The sequence below is a fragment of the Sinocyclocheilus grahami genome, unplaced genomic scaffold (assembly GCF_001515645.1).
Source record: "Sinocyclocheilus grahami isolate Dianchi unplaced genomic scaffold, SAMN03320097.WGS_v1.1 scaffold288.1, whole genome shotgun sequence".
Taxonomy (NCBI): Eukaryota; Metazoa; Chordata; class Actinopteri; order Cypriniformes; family Cyprinidae; genus Sinocyclocheilus; species Sinocyclocheilus grahami.
In genome coordinates, this window is record NW_015505467.1 from 387,216 (window position 1) to 406,941 (window position 19,726).

The window sequence follows — 19,726 nt, forward strand, 5'->3', positions numbered from 1 at the left end:
ACATTCTTTTCCAAAGCGTGTTTGGCTTGGATAACACTGGGAAACATATTTCCCTGAGGGGAAATTTGTTTCATATCTTTTGGATGTTAACAGAGGGGCAAAGCGATATGATTACTAGATTGTGAAGAATAATGTAACCACACTGGTTTGATGATATCCATTTTGCGTCGATCTTCTCAACTTCCCATTTACACGCCGTTAAATGTGCTTGCAATTTAACCTTGATCATGGGAATAGGGAGAGTGCCTCGGTTGAAATGCACAAAAAACAAACAGTGCAGGGCTCTCGTTTTCAGAGGGAGAAAGATGGATGGGAGCAGTTTGGTCCAACAGTAACAGATAGTTAAATAAATATCAATGGTAATGATATAACAAATGCAGGGACGAGAGGACAGAGGACAGGAGGTTTTTTTGCACCCACAAAATGAAGACATATAGCTTGAAGCAATTGCTTAAAATGAAAACCCCAACATTTTGTCATTATTTATTCACTTGTTCCAAGCCCGCTTGACTTTCTGTAGAAACACAAAAAGTGATTTTTTTTTTAAAGAATATGCTGGCCACATTTCATCGTAACAAAACAGTACGAGGTCCCAAATTATATTAAAAAAATGTTTAAAATATCTAAGCAAGTCCATGTGTAAAGACGGCGCAAAAAATGTGTTTTGCGTCTACAGGGATGGGCCAAAACAAATAAGGTTATGAAAACACTTTAAAACATTTATTTTCTTGCATCGCTGCACAGCCCTTATGTAAGAATGAAGGGCAGGTACAATATGTTTTGAGGTGATTGTGGAAAAATATTGGAAAAACATGGAGCAAACTTGGATACTGTAAACCACTCCACTGAAACTCAATAAATATTAAATGAATAAAAAACAGGCTTCATGTGTTACGCCAAGACAAGACAAATCAATAGCTAACGGTACATTTGGGTTTTTAATACCTAAGCGATCTTTAAATAATAAATAAAGACTGAACCAAAAACTTTAAAGGGAGTTTACCCAAAAATAAAATACACTACCGTTCAAAAGTTTGGAGTCAGTAAGATTGTTTAAAAAAATATATATATATATTTATTCACAAAATAAGCATTTAATTGATCAAAAGTGACAGAAAATACATTTATAATGTTGCAGCAGATTTCTATTTCAAATACGGGTTAATTCAGGATGATTGGACAATTTTTCTCGTCATCTCAATGACAAAATGTGCCCCAGTTCAACCTGAATTTAACGTAAATGCTGTTCTTTTGAACTTTCTATTGAAAGAAATCTGAAAAAAAAGGATTATACTTTTCACAAAAATATTAAGAAGCAAATATGTTTTCGATATTTAGAAGTCTGTTTCCTTGAGCACAAAATCAGCATATTAGAATGATTTCTGAAGGACCATGTGACACCAAAGACTAAAGTTGGCTGCTGAAAATTCAGCTTTGTCATTCCTTTGCCAGGGATAAACTACATTTTGAAATATTGGTATTAAAATTGCAATAATATTTCACAATATTATTGTTTATTCTGTATTGTTTTTAGCAATTTTTTGAGCATTGATATGTTTTGAATGGTAGTGTAACTTTGTGTGAAAAACAAACCAAAATTTTATTTGTTATTCACTGATCCTCACTTCTAGAGGATCACTGAGTCATTGAGTTGACCTCAAGAACTGAATGAGTCAATTTGTGGATGAATCATCAATAATGGTTTCGTGAACTAGACCAACCAATTCACTTAAACTTCAAAAACGATTTGATTTGTGAAGAAATTAAACCTTATGCATTTAGAATGATTAAATGAAGACCGGATTTTCATTTCTGGATGATCTATTCCTTTAGGTTATCCAGAGGTTAAAAGTAAAAAAAAAATGAAGGGAAAAAATCAGCACCCCTGGGACCTCTGTATGGAGTCTCAGGAAAAGCGATAAATCCCCATCTTTCAAAAGACAAGGCATTTATTTTTGCTGAGGTTGCCCCGGCCGTGTTTAATACAACTGAAGTCCATAAATCAATGGTCTTTGTTACCTCACACACTTGTGTGCACTGCGTTTGCGTGTGTGTGATTTTAGCTTTTAGCTAAGGTCACTGAGGTGAGAAAGAGTTTAACATATATGGCTGACTTGAGAAAAAAAACAGCAAAACAACTTTTAACCACACTTTTTTGCTTACCGTATTAGTCGGGTCATCTTGTAGTATTGAGTCATACAGCTTATTGGCATCCTCATACCTTCAACAGAGATCATGTTTAAGGATAATCAACAGGAACACCAGTCATGTGAAATTAAGTGGTAGGGCTATCACATAAAGTTCACAGTAACCAACTTTTTGTATACAGAGCGGCTTGTTTCTATAGTGACCAAGGCTACGTATCCAAGCGGCAGAAATAAACAGTCATTATTGTACCTCCTCAAATGTTGTGCGAAGTTTACTAGCTCCACAAAGAGTGAAATCCACAAACGTGATTGCCTGCACTCTGATTTAGCTCTAAACAAATCAGCCTGCACTTCCACCACAAATCAGGCATCGTTTCGAAGCACATTTCGCTTAAAAAGCATTCCGAGGAGAGACATTTATGAGTTACAGATGCAAAAAAATAAATAAATACACCCGACGGGCCCTTCAACCTGAACTGAGGGTTGGAGAGCACAGTGTTTGAAAAAACATTATGAATTACGATGCTGATCTCATACAGTGTTTTCTGAAGAATGGGAGGACAATGCCACAAGCACTTCACTTGTCATGTCGAATGAAAGATGAAATCGAGTTTGTTTTTTTGTTTTTTTACGAGGGACAACCTGCAAAGCTAACGCTGGCGCAGCCAAGGCAGTCAGTCTTATGATCAAAACCTGTTTCAGCCCACAACCAACAACAGAAGCAGCTCTGGTTCTTATTATCATTGAGCTCCAACGCCACTTCTCTTCTCACATCCACATTAGAGCTCAATCATTCTCTGGCACATCTCACATGGCACCAGCCGCTTTGACTCTATTTATGTAGGATTCAACCATGTGGGTGTGGAGGGGAGAGTTTCATTTAAGCTGAGCGTCTGATGGCAATTAGACCCAAATTTGCAGTTTATTTAATCTGACCGTGCAGGCGCAATCACTCACAATTACAGAACAGCCTCTGGCATAACTGATAAACACGTCGAAGATATGGTGTGCAGACCGAAACATCTGAAATCCTGCTGAAACTTTATACATTAACATTAATTTATGAGCTTCTTAATTGTTTGCTCAAACATAGAGACAGGGCGAATTTCTCTCAAAGAGGAAACGCAGAGCATAGGTACTATGTTTGGAGGTCTGGCCGGCTTTGTTTTCCTTTATTTTCCCAACCAGGGAGACAAAAACAGAAAGAGAGGGGGAAAAAAAGAGCATAGAGGGACCCCCAGAATAATAGCGGGAAAGACCACTTCCGTTTTCAGAATTCCTGGCTCAGGCAAAAGAGCCACAGGACTACCGAGGGCTAAACCGTTCTCTCTCGCTTTTCCACTTAGCAGAAGGAACGGTGGCTTGCAAAATAAACAGCCTCCCTTCCCACGCATCCTGCCACTTATGTCCCAGAACCTCCCCTCACCCTCCCTTGTAGCTAATCCAAGGCCGTGGTGTTAAGACGGTGCTGCGGTGTGTCTTACCTCTCCAGAGCCTCCAGCCGCATCCCTGCTAATCGCTTCACTCTGTGACTGTCTGGAAACTGCCTCTTCAGCTCCTGTAGGCAACTCTACGCAAAACACAACAACAACAACAGTGATGGAGTTAACCAAGTGAACATGCAACTTTTCCAAACAGTCTCCGTAAACTGGTTTTCCAAACATTCTCTGTCCTCCACTGGTCTGTTAAAGTGCTGTTGTAAATTCTTGCTATTGGTTGAGCCAGTGTGAGAAACAACCAAAAAAATTTTTTGTTTTCTTTCTAAATATTAAGATAAAATATTAATAATATATTTATAAATTTACACTATTGTTCAAAAGTTAGCCTGTTAAATGTTTTTGAAATACATTTCTTATGCTTGACCAGGAATAATTTATTTTCTTTAAAAAAAAATACTTTAAATTAGGGATGCACCGATATGAACATTTTGGCCGATACCGATAACAGAAAAAATGAGCCGATATGGGCCGATACCGATATGGTGGCCGATATATCGTGCATCCCTACTTTAAATACAGTAATACGGTGAAATTTTTTTGAAAATACGTTTTTTTTATTTTAATATATTTTAAAATGTAATAGTCTTCAGTGTCGCATGATCCTTCAGAAATTATTCTAATATGCTGATTTGGTGCTGAAGAAACATTCCTTATTAATATCAATGTTGAAAACAGTGTTGCCTAACATTTTTGAGGAAACTAATATTTTTGTCAGAATTCTTTGATAAATAGAAAGTTCCAATGAACAGCATTTTTAACGGCAGTGTTAATTATTTATATAGAACCTGGCTTCATTCTTTGTTTTTTGACTAGAACAGAGAGAAATTAAAAGTTTATTTTATGAACAAAAAATCTACAGAAATAATTCAAAGGTTAGTGTTTCAGGAAAAACAAAATAATGATTTACATTAAAAACATGCAAAAATAACTGAAAAATATGTACATTTTTAATTTTAAAAGGGTCAACAGATAATTTAATTTTTTAAAAATCTACGCACTTTATAGGGTTAACATAAAAAATACTGAAACATTAAACATAAGTCATAATTGTTTGCCCAAAGAATTAATTCATGTATTCTTTGCACCACAGTTTGAGTGACTATGCAAAGCCTGCTGGATTATAGAGCACTTGAAAATTATACTACAACTCTCAAGGGTAATGAAATGTGGGCTTCGTACATTTTTTTTTTTTTTATCCACAGCATTTAAAAACTTTATAGATCTACTCTAAAAAGTGTGATGTGACTAATTTGACAAGACAATATTACAGCTAAGGTTTCTGCTGACCATAAAATGAAACAGTAACTTTCCTGTCCACGGGTGCCATGATAAACAGGTCGGCCATACAGCTGTGAGGGAAGACGTGAAAAATTGCAAGTGACGTGGGTGAGAATTCAGAGCACTGCACAGCGGGATCCCACAATTCCACACTGGCTACTATAAAAAGTAGAAGCAGAATGCTACTTTTACCAGTTCATTCCCACTGAGATGAACAGGTCCCTGTTTTTTTTCCCACACTCATGACTTGGTGAGGAATGGTTATTGTCAAATCCAATGTTTTCCTGGTTAAAATGGAAAGTTTGCTCTGTGGCTTAGCTCGGCTGACCCATCATGCTCACAGACGTTTTTTCCCGCCGTTTTCCTAGCCACTGGTAAGAACCTCTGAAACTGACTACTGTAAGTGTCTCAAGTCAACAAGGAGGATCCGGAACATCCCATTTGTTTGTTTTTTTCAAAAGAAACCTGTGAAACATTGCATTTTCAACTGGCAAAAACTGTACTGATGTTTAAAGGGTTCATATGATGCTTTTTTAAAGATCATTATTTTGTGTATTTGGTGTAACAGAATATGTTGACATGCTTTAATGTTCAAAAAACACATTATTTTTCAAATACTGTACATTATTGTAGGTCCTCTATGCCCCGCCTCTCTCAAACGCTTCGTTTTCTACAAAGTCCCTCCTTCCGACAAGCGCAGTCTGCTCTGATTGGCCAGCTGACCCAGTGCATTTTGATTGGCCGAACACCACAAGCACTCGTCGGAAATGTAACGCCCCTTACAATAATCGCGAGCTTCATCTTTCAAAATAAATGTAAAGACACTGACAGAGCCCGAAAGGTGAACAGAGCCGCGTGATAGACAGTGATGAAGCTGGTATGTGTGCAGTACACAAGCCACGGTTAAGACAGCTGACTCCACTTTGATGTGACCCCCCCTCCTCTCTCTCTCTCTCTCTCTCTCTCTCTCTCTTTCTCTCCCCCTCTCGCGCGCTCTCTCTCTCTCTCTCTCGCGCTCTTGCTTGCTCGCGCGCGCACACACACACACGATGCGCAAAACTCTGCATTTGAACAGTCAATAGCAAATACTTAAAATAATAACAAAACAGTAGCTGATTCAGAAGCGCCAGATTGTCATAGCAAAGTCAGAATTACCTCCTCTCCTAGGTTCACGAAACGGTCGTCCATAAAATGCATTGCTGTTCTGTTGTAAGTAATCTTAAAGATTCCTAAATGCATCTACTTTCGGAAGGCCAAATAAAGTGCTTTTGCTTTCGCCTAGAAACACACAGCGTCTCCCTGACATGGCTGCTTCAACACTAACTGCGGTTACTGAAACCACGCCTTCTTTCTTTGCGTGCACATTTGGGCAGCATTATGCAAATATTTCCACATAGTGAGGTAGATATGTGGGGGCATGTTAGAACGAGCCGTTTTAGGGGGGCGTGGCAGAGTCTTAACTTTGATAAAAAATATCTCTTTGGTTTTGAGACTTTAGTCTTTGCAACTTCAGGGATCTTATCTATGCACAATCAGCTTGTAACACTCCAAAGAGAAAGGAAAACTTGAAATCGCATCATATGACCCCTTTAACAACAAACCGATTGTTCAGCTGGCGAAAATGTCTTTTTGAAAAAACTTTCAGCACACAAGCGCCATAAAACAGTTTTGAAAATGACATGATCTAGGACATTTATACAGTGCGGACCATTGTAAAGTCCGTAAATCTATCCCTCACAGCCTTGTTTTCATCCACATTCAACATGGCATCTTACCTGAAAGTCTATAGACGAGAGAGTGCGAGAAAGTTACTTAAAGAAAACTCACCCAGGCCAGATCGTCACGACTGCAGTCCAGCGCCGCAATCATCACCTGCTCGTAAATTATCCAAACTGAACACAGGAGGCAAACATAAAATGACACCATATTAGGAAGTCCATTTTTCATCATGGTAGCAAAGATGACAAATGAACATCGAGGCCATGTGAACTCCTTTTGAGCAAACTGTGACGTTTCTTCTCTGTATCATTAGAAAAGACAATCTTTAGCATCCATCAGCGACATAGTTTGTCTTCGTAATCTCCCGGTGTGGGCTAGCTGGCAGGTTTCGTGGAAACGCTCAGGAAATTCACGCCACGCCGCCAAACAAAACTAAGACGCTGAATTTTGACAAGAAAACCTCAGCGTATTCATCAGTTTTATGTATTAGTTCAGTCAAACACCGCAAAGGGGGAGCGAATTTCACCCTCTATTCGTCATGACATGCGTTATGTGTTGAAATTGCGCAGCTATCGTCATCTCGGCCCAAGAAGTGCGTCGTTACTTTGACAGATTACAGAAATTTTAAATTCCTACAATTAAATGCTTAAGTAATTACCAAGATGGCAACGTTTAATGTTCAACTTGCAACCATAACAAAGAGAGTGGCTTTAGCTGCTCTATTTACAATAGAGGAAACTGATTAGGGGGCTTGGCTAATGGATCCAATTAATGAAATTAATGCTCCATGACAGACAAGTGTGTTTTGACAAGCATGCCCGAGTCTATCGGCTGAATGATTTCAAACGTGCTAATTGAGAAAGAACAATAAAATCCCACTGAACAAGAAAAAACTGATATGCCAAAACAAACAAACGCCTGGAGTTTTTTTTTTTTTTTAAGCTGTTTTTATGATTCCAAGTCTTGCTTTGATAATTACCATCTTGTTTCACAGCCAATTTAAGTGCTGGTTTCAATAAAAAACAAGCTGTGTAAAGTATTTACCCTGCTCTTTAAGGACAGTATTAATCATAATAACAAAAAAAAATAAAAAATTCTGTAAAAAGACTACATCATGCATCAATAAAATACAACTCATCACACAGCAAGTGCTCTTCGTTTGTGTCAAGGTGCAATTTAGTAGAAGACGACGACTTTCCCTGATCTTTGCTTCATTCTTTCCCTAATTAGATAACAGACCTAGAAATTTGAAAAGATTTCTATAGCCATGAAAACCGTTGTTATTTTATTTTTTTTGCATGTATGAGCACGTCTTACAGTAAATTCCTTATTGAAGAGCTGCTTGGCAACTTACAGCTTGGATCCTTCATTGTTGTTTGCTAAGATTCTTCAAACAGTAGTGTTGTTCTCTTACGAAACAGCCAAAAGACATTTAATAATAGTTATTTGAGATTACATGTGGTTTTAAAATAACAATATGAACGAAGGAGAAAAAAAGGCCTAAATTCGATTTGTGTAGAAAAAGAGCCCAATTTCTCCAATTGGTAAACCAAAATGGTCAACTATAGGAGTGAGTTTTAGAGCCAGTATGAAGGATTGGATCACCTCTGAGATAATGATTTTAGCTGAAGAGAGTTTTGGCTTTAGTGGCTATGTTTGACAACACGATTGCAGGACTTCATCTGCTTGTCTGGCTTAGAAACCCATAACTGACCAAAGCAAATAAATATTAAGCCATCTGAAATGTTTCTGCTGTTTCCACTATAACCTCATTTCAATGTCAAGAAAAAAGCTGAAAAGTCTTTTTGTTATCAGATCTTTAAGACTAGGGAAAGAAAAAAGAATTGGTGCTCTTTTCAACCTTCTGCAATAGTCATATTCAAGCGGTCAGACACTCGACAGACAATACTTTTGTTAGAGAGAAAAATAAGCCAGTGTTTGTTCAGCAACTTTATATGTTTTTATCATTTTGTTTTTCCCTGGTTTTGGATCCATTAATGGATCTAAATACTTCAGCAAAAAAAAAAAACACACACACACACACACACACACACACAAAAACCTTTTAATGTTGAAATTTGGCATAACTGCTTATTTTGAAAAATCTTGCCTAAAGAAAAATAAAGGTTAATGGCTTCCACCACTGAACTTTTATTGCCCTGACTGTTCTAAAGACAGCAAAACCTTAACTAGTCACTCAGTGAAGTTTATCTGTATATATTTTTATTATAAATATATAACAATATATTTTTAGTGGCAGTACTAAAGAGTGAATTTAGAAACAACTTCTCAGAGAGTTTTATCTCACATTTTAATAGTAAACCTTTTCCGAGAAGAGAAGTAAGTTCATTCCACTTTAAATCACTGCCACTACAGCCATCAAACCACTGCTTTTGTAACAAACTCAACGCCTTTAATACATTTCAAGACAATTACTGTCAGACTTCAGGGCCCGTATTCATGAAAAATCTTAGTGCTAAGAGTTGCTCCTAGTAACAATTCTAAGAAAATTCTTAGAAATGTGGGTGTTTCCTCTTAAAATTAAAGAAAAGCGTAATTCAGAAAGCATCTTAATCCTTAAAAGAAGTTGGAGTACGGACAAGGACTTTTAAGAGGCTTAAGAGTTTCTTTAGCAGTGGAGAAAATGGAAGAAACATGAGGAGGGAGAATAAATGTGTTGTGCACAATGCATGACAGTGAGTTATCAAGACGCTACACATTAGATGGTGCAGGGATCATGTTTGTGACCGATCTTATTAGAGACACGCTAACATCTCCGACACCGCGCAGAAATGCCATAGCGCCAGAAATGGAAGTAAATCACTACATTAACTACATTAACATATTTGGCAACAGGAAAAATACAACTATGCAACAGTGATGATTTGGGTCTGTCACTACCTTCTTTTACAATTACAGCACTTTCAGAACCTTATTGTGTCGCTGTTCATTTCCTATAAAATATGTTAAGTATGACAGCATGGTAAATAAAAAATAAAGAAATATATATATACTGTATAAACCTGTATACATGGGTCAAAGACGAAAAAGGGTTTAAGCATAAAAACAATAAGTGTAATACTGCTTTCAATTATTGTTGTCCCCCCCCAAAATTTTTACAGTTTTCTGTTTAATTTAATTGCAATTTTATTTTTCTGAGCTAAAAAAATAAATATCATACATTTTTCCCTGATTTACAGAAGAAACCCACTAAAATGCCATTCAGTGTAACAATCCTGTCAGGCATAAGACTAATTACTTTCACCCCAAATACTAATTAGTTGTAATTTTACATTTTTTAAATTTGCCACTATCCTAGGTTTTGCCCATTTGTCAGTAAGAATTTTTTACTAATTTAAAACACAATAAAATTTAATATGCTCCCTTATTCTTTTATATATTAATAAATATTGTGTTACACTGAATGACAATGTAACATTATTCAACCATTCTGACATTTTATCCTCCAAAAACTTATTTGAAACCTTAAAAGTAGACACTTTACTTACATTTAATTGTGCTTTCTATAGACATAAAATAACTTTTGTAAATTTATTTTGATGTGGACATCTTAACGTCTTTGACCCACATATATAATGTGTGTGTGTGTGTGTGTGAGAGAGAGAGAGAGAGAGAGAGAGAGAGTATGGTAAAACAGGAAAAATTATGCATGTAATTTCAAAGTGAAGGCTTAAAATAGACCCTACTCTTTTATTTCCTTATTAGACAACCAACCAATCACATTCTTCAAAAGACTGTGCCATAGCTAGCAACAGGGTCAGCCCCGCCTCCTCACTAAGATAAAAGTTTTTGTCTTTTTCTTGCTCAGAGTTGCTCTCAGATTGGTCCTGAATCACCTTTAATCTAAGACTCTTTTTAAGATAAATTAGGTGCTCTCTGAGAGGATTCTTAGAGTCTTTAAGAATATGGGCCCAGATCGCCTGCTGTGGGAAATGTTCCTATTATTTGTCTAATGAGAATATAACCTCAATATTTTGCGAGGACTATGATTGTTCCACACAATAAAATGTTAGTTATTCAGCCTATTTATTTGTTAAATATCTGTCAGTTCTTCTATTGAAGGAATGCGCTTAGTGTCCATATGTGCATAAGAAATGCATCTGATCGTTGCCAGGCAGACATCACCCTAAACCGGATCTAATTATGAAAGCCATTATGTTTTTAATAAACTGAGGCTAAAGGTTATTTGTGTTTTAAAACTTCTTATAACTTTGCTTAATGTTCTTACTGTCATCTCCCAGTTTAGATGCGTGCTCATTAATCAGCTCTTCACCGACATCCACAATCTGCTCACTGTTCCTGTAATTCTCTTCTCTCCACTTACGGAGTTTGTCACGCATCTCTGAAATGCAATAAAGAAACACATTAGTCTATGGCTGAAACTTTATCACCAATTTATTTTCATCATCAATTATTAATTATGAATATAACGTACTTTCTATATTCATCTTCCTCATTGGTTTTAGTATCTTTAGTGCTCCATTACATGCAACCCTCTACATTGCGAGTAAATCACTCGCATCTTACTCTGGGCGACTAAATAATGTCTAACATTAGCCATTGGCTAATAAATTCTTAAGATTTTACTCGCCAGTATGTGTGTGAGAGGCGTTCAACACAGATTTTCACTCGATAAACACGCTGACTGAGCGCTTGAGAGTTTCGCTCTCCGTCAAGCGATCTGTACTATTTGGATGTGCTCAATGGATCATGTCATGTACTCAATGGATGCGCAGTATGTAGCACGCAGCACACCTGTATTTGACGAACCGTAAACTTGTGTGAAGGCACATGACTCGCCGTCGCTTTACTGATAGCGCTGTGTTTCTCACACATGCAAAGAGAGAGAGCGAGAGCCATGAACCCAGCAGATAATAATAAGTGTAGTAGTAGTATCTTTTAACAATAATTACTATTACCTATGACCAACCATATCTTAAATGATAAATTTGTACCCAAAAGTGAGCAAAGCCTGACAAAATCAGCAAAAACCTCAATTTGTGGATGTCCTCATTCGTAAAACTGTTATAAAAATAAACAAAGTTTTTTTTTTACTTTTGAAATTGTAAAAATGCAGAAAGTTTTCTGTGAGGGGTAGGGGGGGGTTTAGGTTAAAAAGTGTATAACTATCTGTATATGAAACAATCGAAGTCTATGTAATGTCCCCATTTAGATAGCTAAGTAAATGTGTGTGCGTGTGTGTAAAATAGTATATCAGTCTGGCGAGTAAACAAAAAAATGTACTAGCCAATGGCGATTAGATTGCCACGGTGTGCATCGAGGGTTGGCTGGACATGTTTTCTGACTATATACTTTGCTTAAATTAATCAAAACAAAACTTTTTAAGACAGTCTATAAAAAAATACAACATCCTGATAATGACAGTATTTTCTAAAAATACTACAAACAGATAAAAGGCCAAAAATATATATATTTTTAATATTTACAATAAAACCACATACAGTGGGTTTACAAAGGTCTGAGAGCACAATTTATGATTTTATGCATAGTTAACGTTTCCCTCATTACAAATTAAATGATCAGAAAAACAATAAGTAACATCACAATATCAATGTCATATTATTTAAAATCCTTGTTTTGCTAGCACTCCAGCACAATTTGAGAAACCAAGCTGTGATTAAAGAGTAAGTCATGCATCATATAATATATCAGTGATTCATCTAAATTAATCAGTGACGGTTATTATAAACCTCATTGCACTGAATTAAGATGTCAGATTTATGGCAACAAAACGTTTCATCATAAAATCAACGGGAAATGATGATCATCTCAAGTGAACTGAATCATTCTTTATTGTCTGATTGTAGGTGAACAACATGATATTCAGGTGCATCAATATCACATCTCATCTGATCTTTGCAAATCCATAAGGGATTTACCATAAACAGACCAGAGTCATAAAAAGTTTTACTAAAACGTTTCAACGTTACACTTTAAATAAAGCACAAAATAGCAGCTGAATACACACTGAACCTTTTCATCTTATAGAAATATACAATTAGATTTTCTAGAATACAGGTTTTGCTACTAAGCAGTGCCTAAATAAGCTAACTGGCTACCTAAGATAGCATTTTGTCTTCAAAGAAAAGCGCAAAAGATAGGGCACATAGTTCGTAAACCTGTACAAAATGAATAACTCGGGTATCGCTAGAATTACTATAGAAAGACACTGAATATCTTAATAACCGCTGTTAACGAAAACAAAGTCATTTACCTTCCCAACTCACATCGTAGAGCTCCGATATAGACGACATGTTTTCCTAGTTCCGCCCCTTGTGAGCTGATTGGTGGATGACAGTGACGTCATCGGTTATCGCTGTGAGAAGGGTCAATGAAGGGCAAAGGCAAAATCCAACCTTTTTTATTTTCAAACAATACCCATAAAAGGAATTTAATAAAAAAAAAAAATCAGCATTTAAGTATATAATATTTAGCCAAAATCACAAAGTACCTCAAGAGTAACTGAAACGTTTTACGATGATGGTCCACTTCAACAGCAACATATAAATATTAAGTACATACATACATACACACACACACACACACACACACACACACAGGTTTGCTTTTATGGTTTATGGGGACTCTCCATAGGCGTAATGGTTTTTATACTGTACAAACCATATTTTCTATAGCCCTACACCAACCCTACCCCTAAACCTACCCCTCACAGGAAACTTTCTGCATTTTTAGATTTTCAAAAAAACTCATTCTGAATTATTTATAAGCCTTTTGAATTACGGGGACACTGAAAATGTCCTCATAAATCCCCTTCTCGTTGTAATACCTATGTCATACTCATGTTATTATACAAATTTGTGTCCTCATAAACCACATAAACATGCACACACACACACACACACACACAAATAAATAAATAAATAAAACTCAAAATATGGGGGGAATCAGTGATGTAAGTCAAAGATCAGTAGCAATGAAATAATTTAAAATTAGCCTATTTAATAATTAATAATTAAATAACAATTCTAAATAAATAATAATTCTAACAATTCAATCATGTATTTTTCTCATCGGTTTTAGGAAGTAAATAATGCAGATTCAGTAATAAAATAGACTTTATATGGAATTCATAAGTTTTAGTCTGTTTTATCATCATAGAAAGTCTTTGTACTGTAGCATTTCTAAAGGTTATTGTGGTTTATATGCTGTGTCTATTTTCTCTCTGTCTCTATGTGCTCAGTTGGTCTCTAAGGAGCTGTGGATCTGGCTCAGCGTGTGATTTACTCTGCTGTGTCTACCACACAGTGCACTCACCAAGTGGACTCGGCACATGCTTGTTTATAGTAGCACAACCTAAACATGACGTCATTCCTATTTGTGGCTGCTTGTACATTGTACAGTTTAACCAAGGCTTGTTTCCTAAAGGACACTGCTGGCATAGTGGTGTAAAAAGGGCACCCCTATAGTCATCCTCTCTACAAAACTTGTGCGGTTCATTGTGCTCTGAGCTCTGGTGACTTGTGGATTCGTAATTTCCAAGTCTCCTGGATGGCAGTCACTTGATATGTGGATAAGGCTTTTTGCTGAAAGTTTTTAATGAAAACAAGCCAGTGCTAGCTGTTGGGCAGTGCTGGGAAGTAACTAAAAGGTAATGCTACTTAACTAACACTATACTGTTCAAAAGGGGTAAGTTAGTTAATACTTTTAGTATTCAATTATTTCAGACAATTCATTTACAAAATTACAAAACCGATTCACCATTTCGAATACCTAAATATTAATTGTTGTGTTATTGTCATATTAAGTATACATTTACCAGGTTATCAAGTTTGACACTGTCACCCTAATTGAGGTTGTTCATTCATTCAGAACCTCTCGTTGTTTTTGAATGAGCAAAAACATCTTTGTCTGACACGGCAAAGTGTTAAAGTCACATTGTAATGCAAATAACAACAGATCTTTCTTCCAAATTATGGCATACAATCAAGTGAAACAGATTTCCAAAAAGAAAAAATGTAGGGTTCTTGGTTCAATCCATTGTTCACTTAAGGCTCCGAAAGGGTGTTTTTACAGTGATGCAATAGAAGAACCATTTTGGTTCCCCAAATAATCTTTCAGTGAACAGTTCTTAAATGAACCATTTTGAATAACATTTTAAAAATCTAAAGAACCTTTTTCCACTATAAAGAACCTTTTCTGCATTTGAAATGTTCCATGGATATTCAGGGTTTTTCATGGAACCATTAATCCTAATAAAGAGTGTTTTTAAGAGTGTTGGTTGATCTTGAGGCTTGCAGTTGATTGTGTGAGATTTGAGAATGACTGCAGAAGTCTAGCATACACCACCAGAGAGAAGTTTGCTGTTTCACCAGAAGATCCCGTTAGGACATTTTATGAAGGTCAAAAAATACAGAAACATATAATTGTTCACAATAAGATGAATACCATACGTTTAGAAAATAGATTGGATGATTTTCCATTCATTCTGACTTTAAAGGGGACATTGGATGCAAAATTCATTTTGAACTTAAATGTGTGTTGGCAGTGTGTGTACACAACCACCCTATAATGATAAAAATCCATGCAGTGCTTTTTTTTTTTTAATCCCCACAAATTTCTCAGATCAAGCCATTCACAGATTCTGGGCAAAGTGACATAGCTTTGCCCAGGCCACTCCCACGACTGTTAGTGAGAGAGATTTTTTTTTTTTTTAATGAATCTTTGCAAATCGCCTTTCCTAAAAATGTGCTAGTTAGCAACTTCCACAATGAACGTGGCTAAAGTTTAAGTGCCCTTATTATGGATTTTTGAAAATTACCCCTCATGCAGTGTGTAACACTAAATGAAAACATCCTGCAAAGTTTTAAATCTGAAAGTGCACCGTGTAAAGTTATTGTCTCTTAAAAGAAAGAGTCGACTCTGAATCATTTAAAGGAGTCGTTTTTAAAACTAATCCCACACCGTTTCATGCTGACGTCAAAATGAAACATTAGCATATTGCCCGCCCACTTGTTGTGTGCGGCAGAGCATAAGCCTGTATGTCATCATAAGCAGTGTTAAGAAAATAACGATAAGAACAGCATGAGCACTGCGGCCACATGCGCATCTGACAGATGCAACACAACACCATCATCAAATCAGCAGGACATCAGTAATGGACAGTATGTAAAACCCATGCTTGGTGATAGTCTGGCTCAGGGGCCACATAAACCACATGAAATAAACAACAGTGACTAGGCAACTAACGTTAGGAACATGTAGATTTTTGTACCTGTACACTGGCGTGTAGGGGAGGTAGCCTTTAGAGAATGGACCGCTGCTGGTGATGGAGAAATATGTGAATTAACGTTAGCACTAGCAGAGCTGATCAGCTCCTTGAGTGTAGAATACGCGGGGGACGTTTCATTCTTGCTTGAAGCCGGAGGGCGCTCTCGCGCAGAAAGCACAAAACGGACTCATAGAAGTAACGTGACAAAGGCATGTATAAAGGCATCCAGCCATCTCTGCTGTAGCTAAAGGGCTGTTCGCAAACTTATCTTCATCATTATATGGAAAAAAAGAAAAAGCAACAACACAATTTACTTTTATAGGTAAAGTATTGCGATTATTGTAACAGAATTCACAATGATTAGGCTACCTTCTGAAGCAACTGAATGGGGGGGCCTGACTGACTGGTGGGTTTTAACTCCTGAAACCTGGGCCCCACCCAGGCCCACCCGTAGCTACGCGACTGCTCTGCACTATGAGGGTAAATCCGTTTTTTTTTAATGCCAAAGGACGAGGCTGTGAAGAATCAATGGTTGCAGTTCATTTTTACAACAATACCACAGCAGTATAGCCCCAACCTTGTGTTGTGTCCCCATCATTTTACTGAAAACTGCTACAGCAACAGTGTTTCCCAAAGACTTACACTCTGGCAGGGCTTCCCCTGTGGGATATACCAGTTCTCATTCACGGCTCTGCGTGTTTGTGTAGAGGTTAAAAAGAACAAAGATCAAAATGATCATATAAATGATGGAATCAAGGTGATTCAACTGTAATAAAATAAAAAAAAAGAAAAAGGAAAAAAGAGTTAAACTCAATATGTTCAGTCCATACCTGCTTCAGTGAATCCCATCCCAACAAGCAGTACTGAGTTTGCCAGTGATACCTGGGACCCTCCAGTAGATTTGGGTCATCTGAGTCAGCCTGAGAAGGAAATAGTATGCAAGATGCTACGAGAGGAATGTGCATCATTCTCGAAGTCAGATGATGACATCGGGTGTATAGAAAATCTAACCCTGAAGATCTCCCTTCAAGACACAGTTCCTGTTGCACGTTCATACATATCTGTGCCAAAACCACTCTATAGGGAAGTAAAAGATTACCTTCATGACCTGATTGCTCAGGGTTGGATATCAAAATCAACATCATCGTATGCATCACCTGTTGTCTGTGTTAGGAAAAGGGATGGAAGCCTCCGCCTTTGTGTGGATTACAGGGAGCTGAATAAGAAGACCAATCCTGATCGTCAGCCAATTCCCAGAATCCAAGATATCCTTGACAACCTGGGGGGGAATTCATGGTTTTCACTATTAGATCAGGGCAAAGCATATCATCAAGGCTTTATGGCAAAGGAGAGTAGGCCCCTGACCGCATTTGTAACCCCGTGGGGGTTGTATGAGTGGATACGAATTCCATTTGGCTTGATGAATGCTCCAGCTGCCTTTCAGAGGTGTATGGAGGAATGCTTGGAGAGGTTGAGAGACCGGATATGTGTGCCATACCTTGATGATATCTTAGTCTACAGCAAGTCCTTTGAAGACCATGTCCACCATGTGCGGGAGGTATTGCAGCAGCTTAGACGGTATGGAATAAAATTGAAGCCAAGCAAATGTGGAATGTTCAAAAGGGAAATCCGCTACCTCGGAAGAATTGTGTCCGCTGAAGGTAGCAAAGTGGATCCAGCTGACACGGAGGCTGTGCGAGCTTGGAAGGAAAAGAGACCAAGTACCGTCGGGCAGCTGCGAACTGTAATGGGCCTCTTAAGTTACTACCGACAATATATTAAGGATTTTTCAAAGATTGCTGGACCACTGTATGATTTACTCAAGAGCACCCCGGGAGTGGAAAACACTTGCCAAAATTTCAGACGAAGTAAAGTGAAGACTAGAGGAGTGCCTTCGAACCAACCAATAATGTGGAAGGATGAGCACCAAGAGATCTTGGAAAAATTGATAAATCATCTGGTCGAACCACCTATCCTTGGATTTCCAGACTTTTCACTGCCTTTTCTTCTTCATACAGATGCCTCAAACCAAGGCCTGGGGGCAGTATTGTACCAAAAGCAGGGGGGTAAGCTCCGTGTAATAGCGTATGGATCTCGGACCCTCACAGCTGCCAAACGAAATTACCACCTCCATTCGGGTAAATTAGAGTTTCTCGCCCTCAAGTGGTCGATAACGGAGAAATTTAGAGACTACTTATACTACGCACCTACATTCACAGTCTTTAGCGATAATAACCCTCTCACGTATGTACTATCCAGCGCGAAACTCAATGCCACCGGCTGTAGGTGGGTAGCGGAGTTAGCCGACTTCCATTTTTCAATAAAGTACCGCCCTGGCCGAGAGAATGCAGATGCCGACAGTTTATCAAGATTGCCTTTAGACATTGAAGGGATGATAGAAAAATGTACGGAGGGAATGTCATCAGACTGCATTGCAGCCACCGCACAAGCTATAGAAGTGCAGGAAGATACCTCACCTTGGGTAGTATCTGACTCGTCTCCATGTTCACCTGACATGGGTGACAATGAACCTCTTCCGGTGGCTAAAATACAGCAGAGTCAAAGGGAGGATCCACACATCGGGCCTGTAATAAAATATAAATTAACTGGTGTGCGACCTTGCCCCAAACAAATGAAATCTCTTACTCCTCAGAGCCGATGTCTTATTCGTGAATGGGAGAAGCTTCATCTGGATGAGAGCGGCATCCTAAAGCGGAAGACAGCAAATAGACACCAACTGGTCCTACCTGAAAGATACAAGGCAGTGGTAATGAAGAAGTTGCACAATGAGATGGGTCACCAAGGAGTTGATCGCACGACATCACTGATCAGAGACCGTTTCTTTTGGCCCCATATGCAACAAGAGATTGAACATTATGTTGCAAAAAGCTGTCATTGTTTGAAGCAAAAGAAGCCTTGTAGGGAGACAAGGGCTCCTCTCATTAATATCAGTACAACTCAGCCTTTTGAGCTTGTATCTGTTGACTTTCTTCATTTAGATAAATGCAAGGGGGGATACGAATACATATTAGTGATAGTTGACCATTTTACACGGTTTGCGCAGGCATATCCCACAACGTCAAAGTCTGCTAAAATGGTAGCTGATCGCCTGTTTAATGACTATGCCCTGCGATTTGGATTTCCGAGACGAATACACCACGATCAAGGTGGTGAATTTGAAAACCAGCTTCTAGCACAACTGACAAAGAATTGTGGTGTCCTCAGTTCCAGAACAACGCCATACCACCCGCAAGGGAACGGTCAGACGGAACGATTCAACAGGACCTTACTTCAAATGCTCAAAACACTGACAGACAAGCAGAAGACGAACTGGAAGGAATCCCTGAATAAATTGATCTTTGCATATAATAGCACCAAATGTGAGGTAACAGGATTCTCACCTTTTTATCTTCTTTATGGCTGGCATCCCAGACTACCAGTGGATCTACTCTTTGGTTTGGAAGAAAGCACTGGAACAGTGAGTCACCAGGAATACCTGCAGAGATGGAGAGAATAGATGCAAGAAGCACACGAAATAGCAAGAGAGAATGTGGGAAAAGCTGCAGTGCGAAGTAAAAAACACTACGATAGGAAACTGAGGAGTACAACTTTGTATCCGGGCGACCGTGTACTTGTTAGAAACTTGACACCAAGAGGAGGCACGGGCAAATTGCGCAACCACTGGGAAGAGGCCATCCATACTGTCGTGAGGCAAATGAAAGAAGATTTCCCGATTTATGAAGTGAAGCCAGAGGTAGGAAAGGGAAGGTCTAGGATCCTGCACCGTAACCTCTTACTGTCATGTGATCTCC

The 19,726-nt window shown here is 38.1% G+C and overlaps 1 protein-coding gene across 2 annotated transcripts in view; it reads right to left on the reverse strand.

Moving 5' to 3' along the window:
- emc2 (ER membrane protein complex subunit 2) overlaps positions 1–13,001 on the reverse strand; it is a 34,979-nt gene extending 21,978 nt beyond the window's left edge. For both annotated transcript variants that reach the window (XM_016292560.1, XM_016292559.1), the window contains exons 1-5: positions 12,900–13,001; positions 10,893–11,006; positions 6,752–6,816; positions 3,632–3,717; positions 2,164–2,221 (exon numbers count right to left, since the gene is read on the reverse strand). In XM_016292560.1, coding sequence (XP_016148046.1) covers positions 2,164–2,221; positions 3,632–3,717; positions 6,752–6,816; positions 10,893–11,006; positions 12,900–12,939 — 363 coding nt within the window. In that variant the 5' untranslated portion in view covers positions 12,940–13,001. The remainder of the gene's footprint in view (positions 1–2,163; positions 2,222–3,631; positions 3,718–6,751; positions 6,817–10,892; positions 11,007–12,899) is intronic.
- Positions 13,002–19,726: the final 6,725 nt, after the last annotated feature.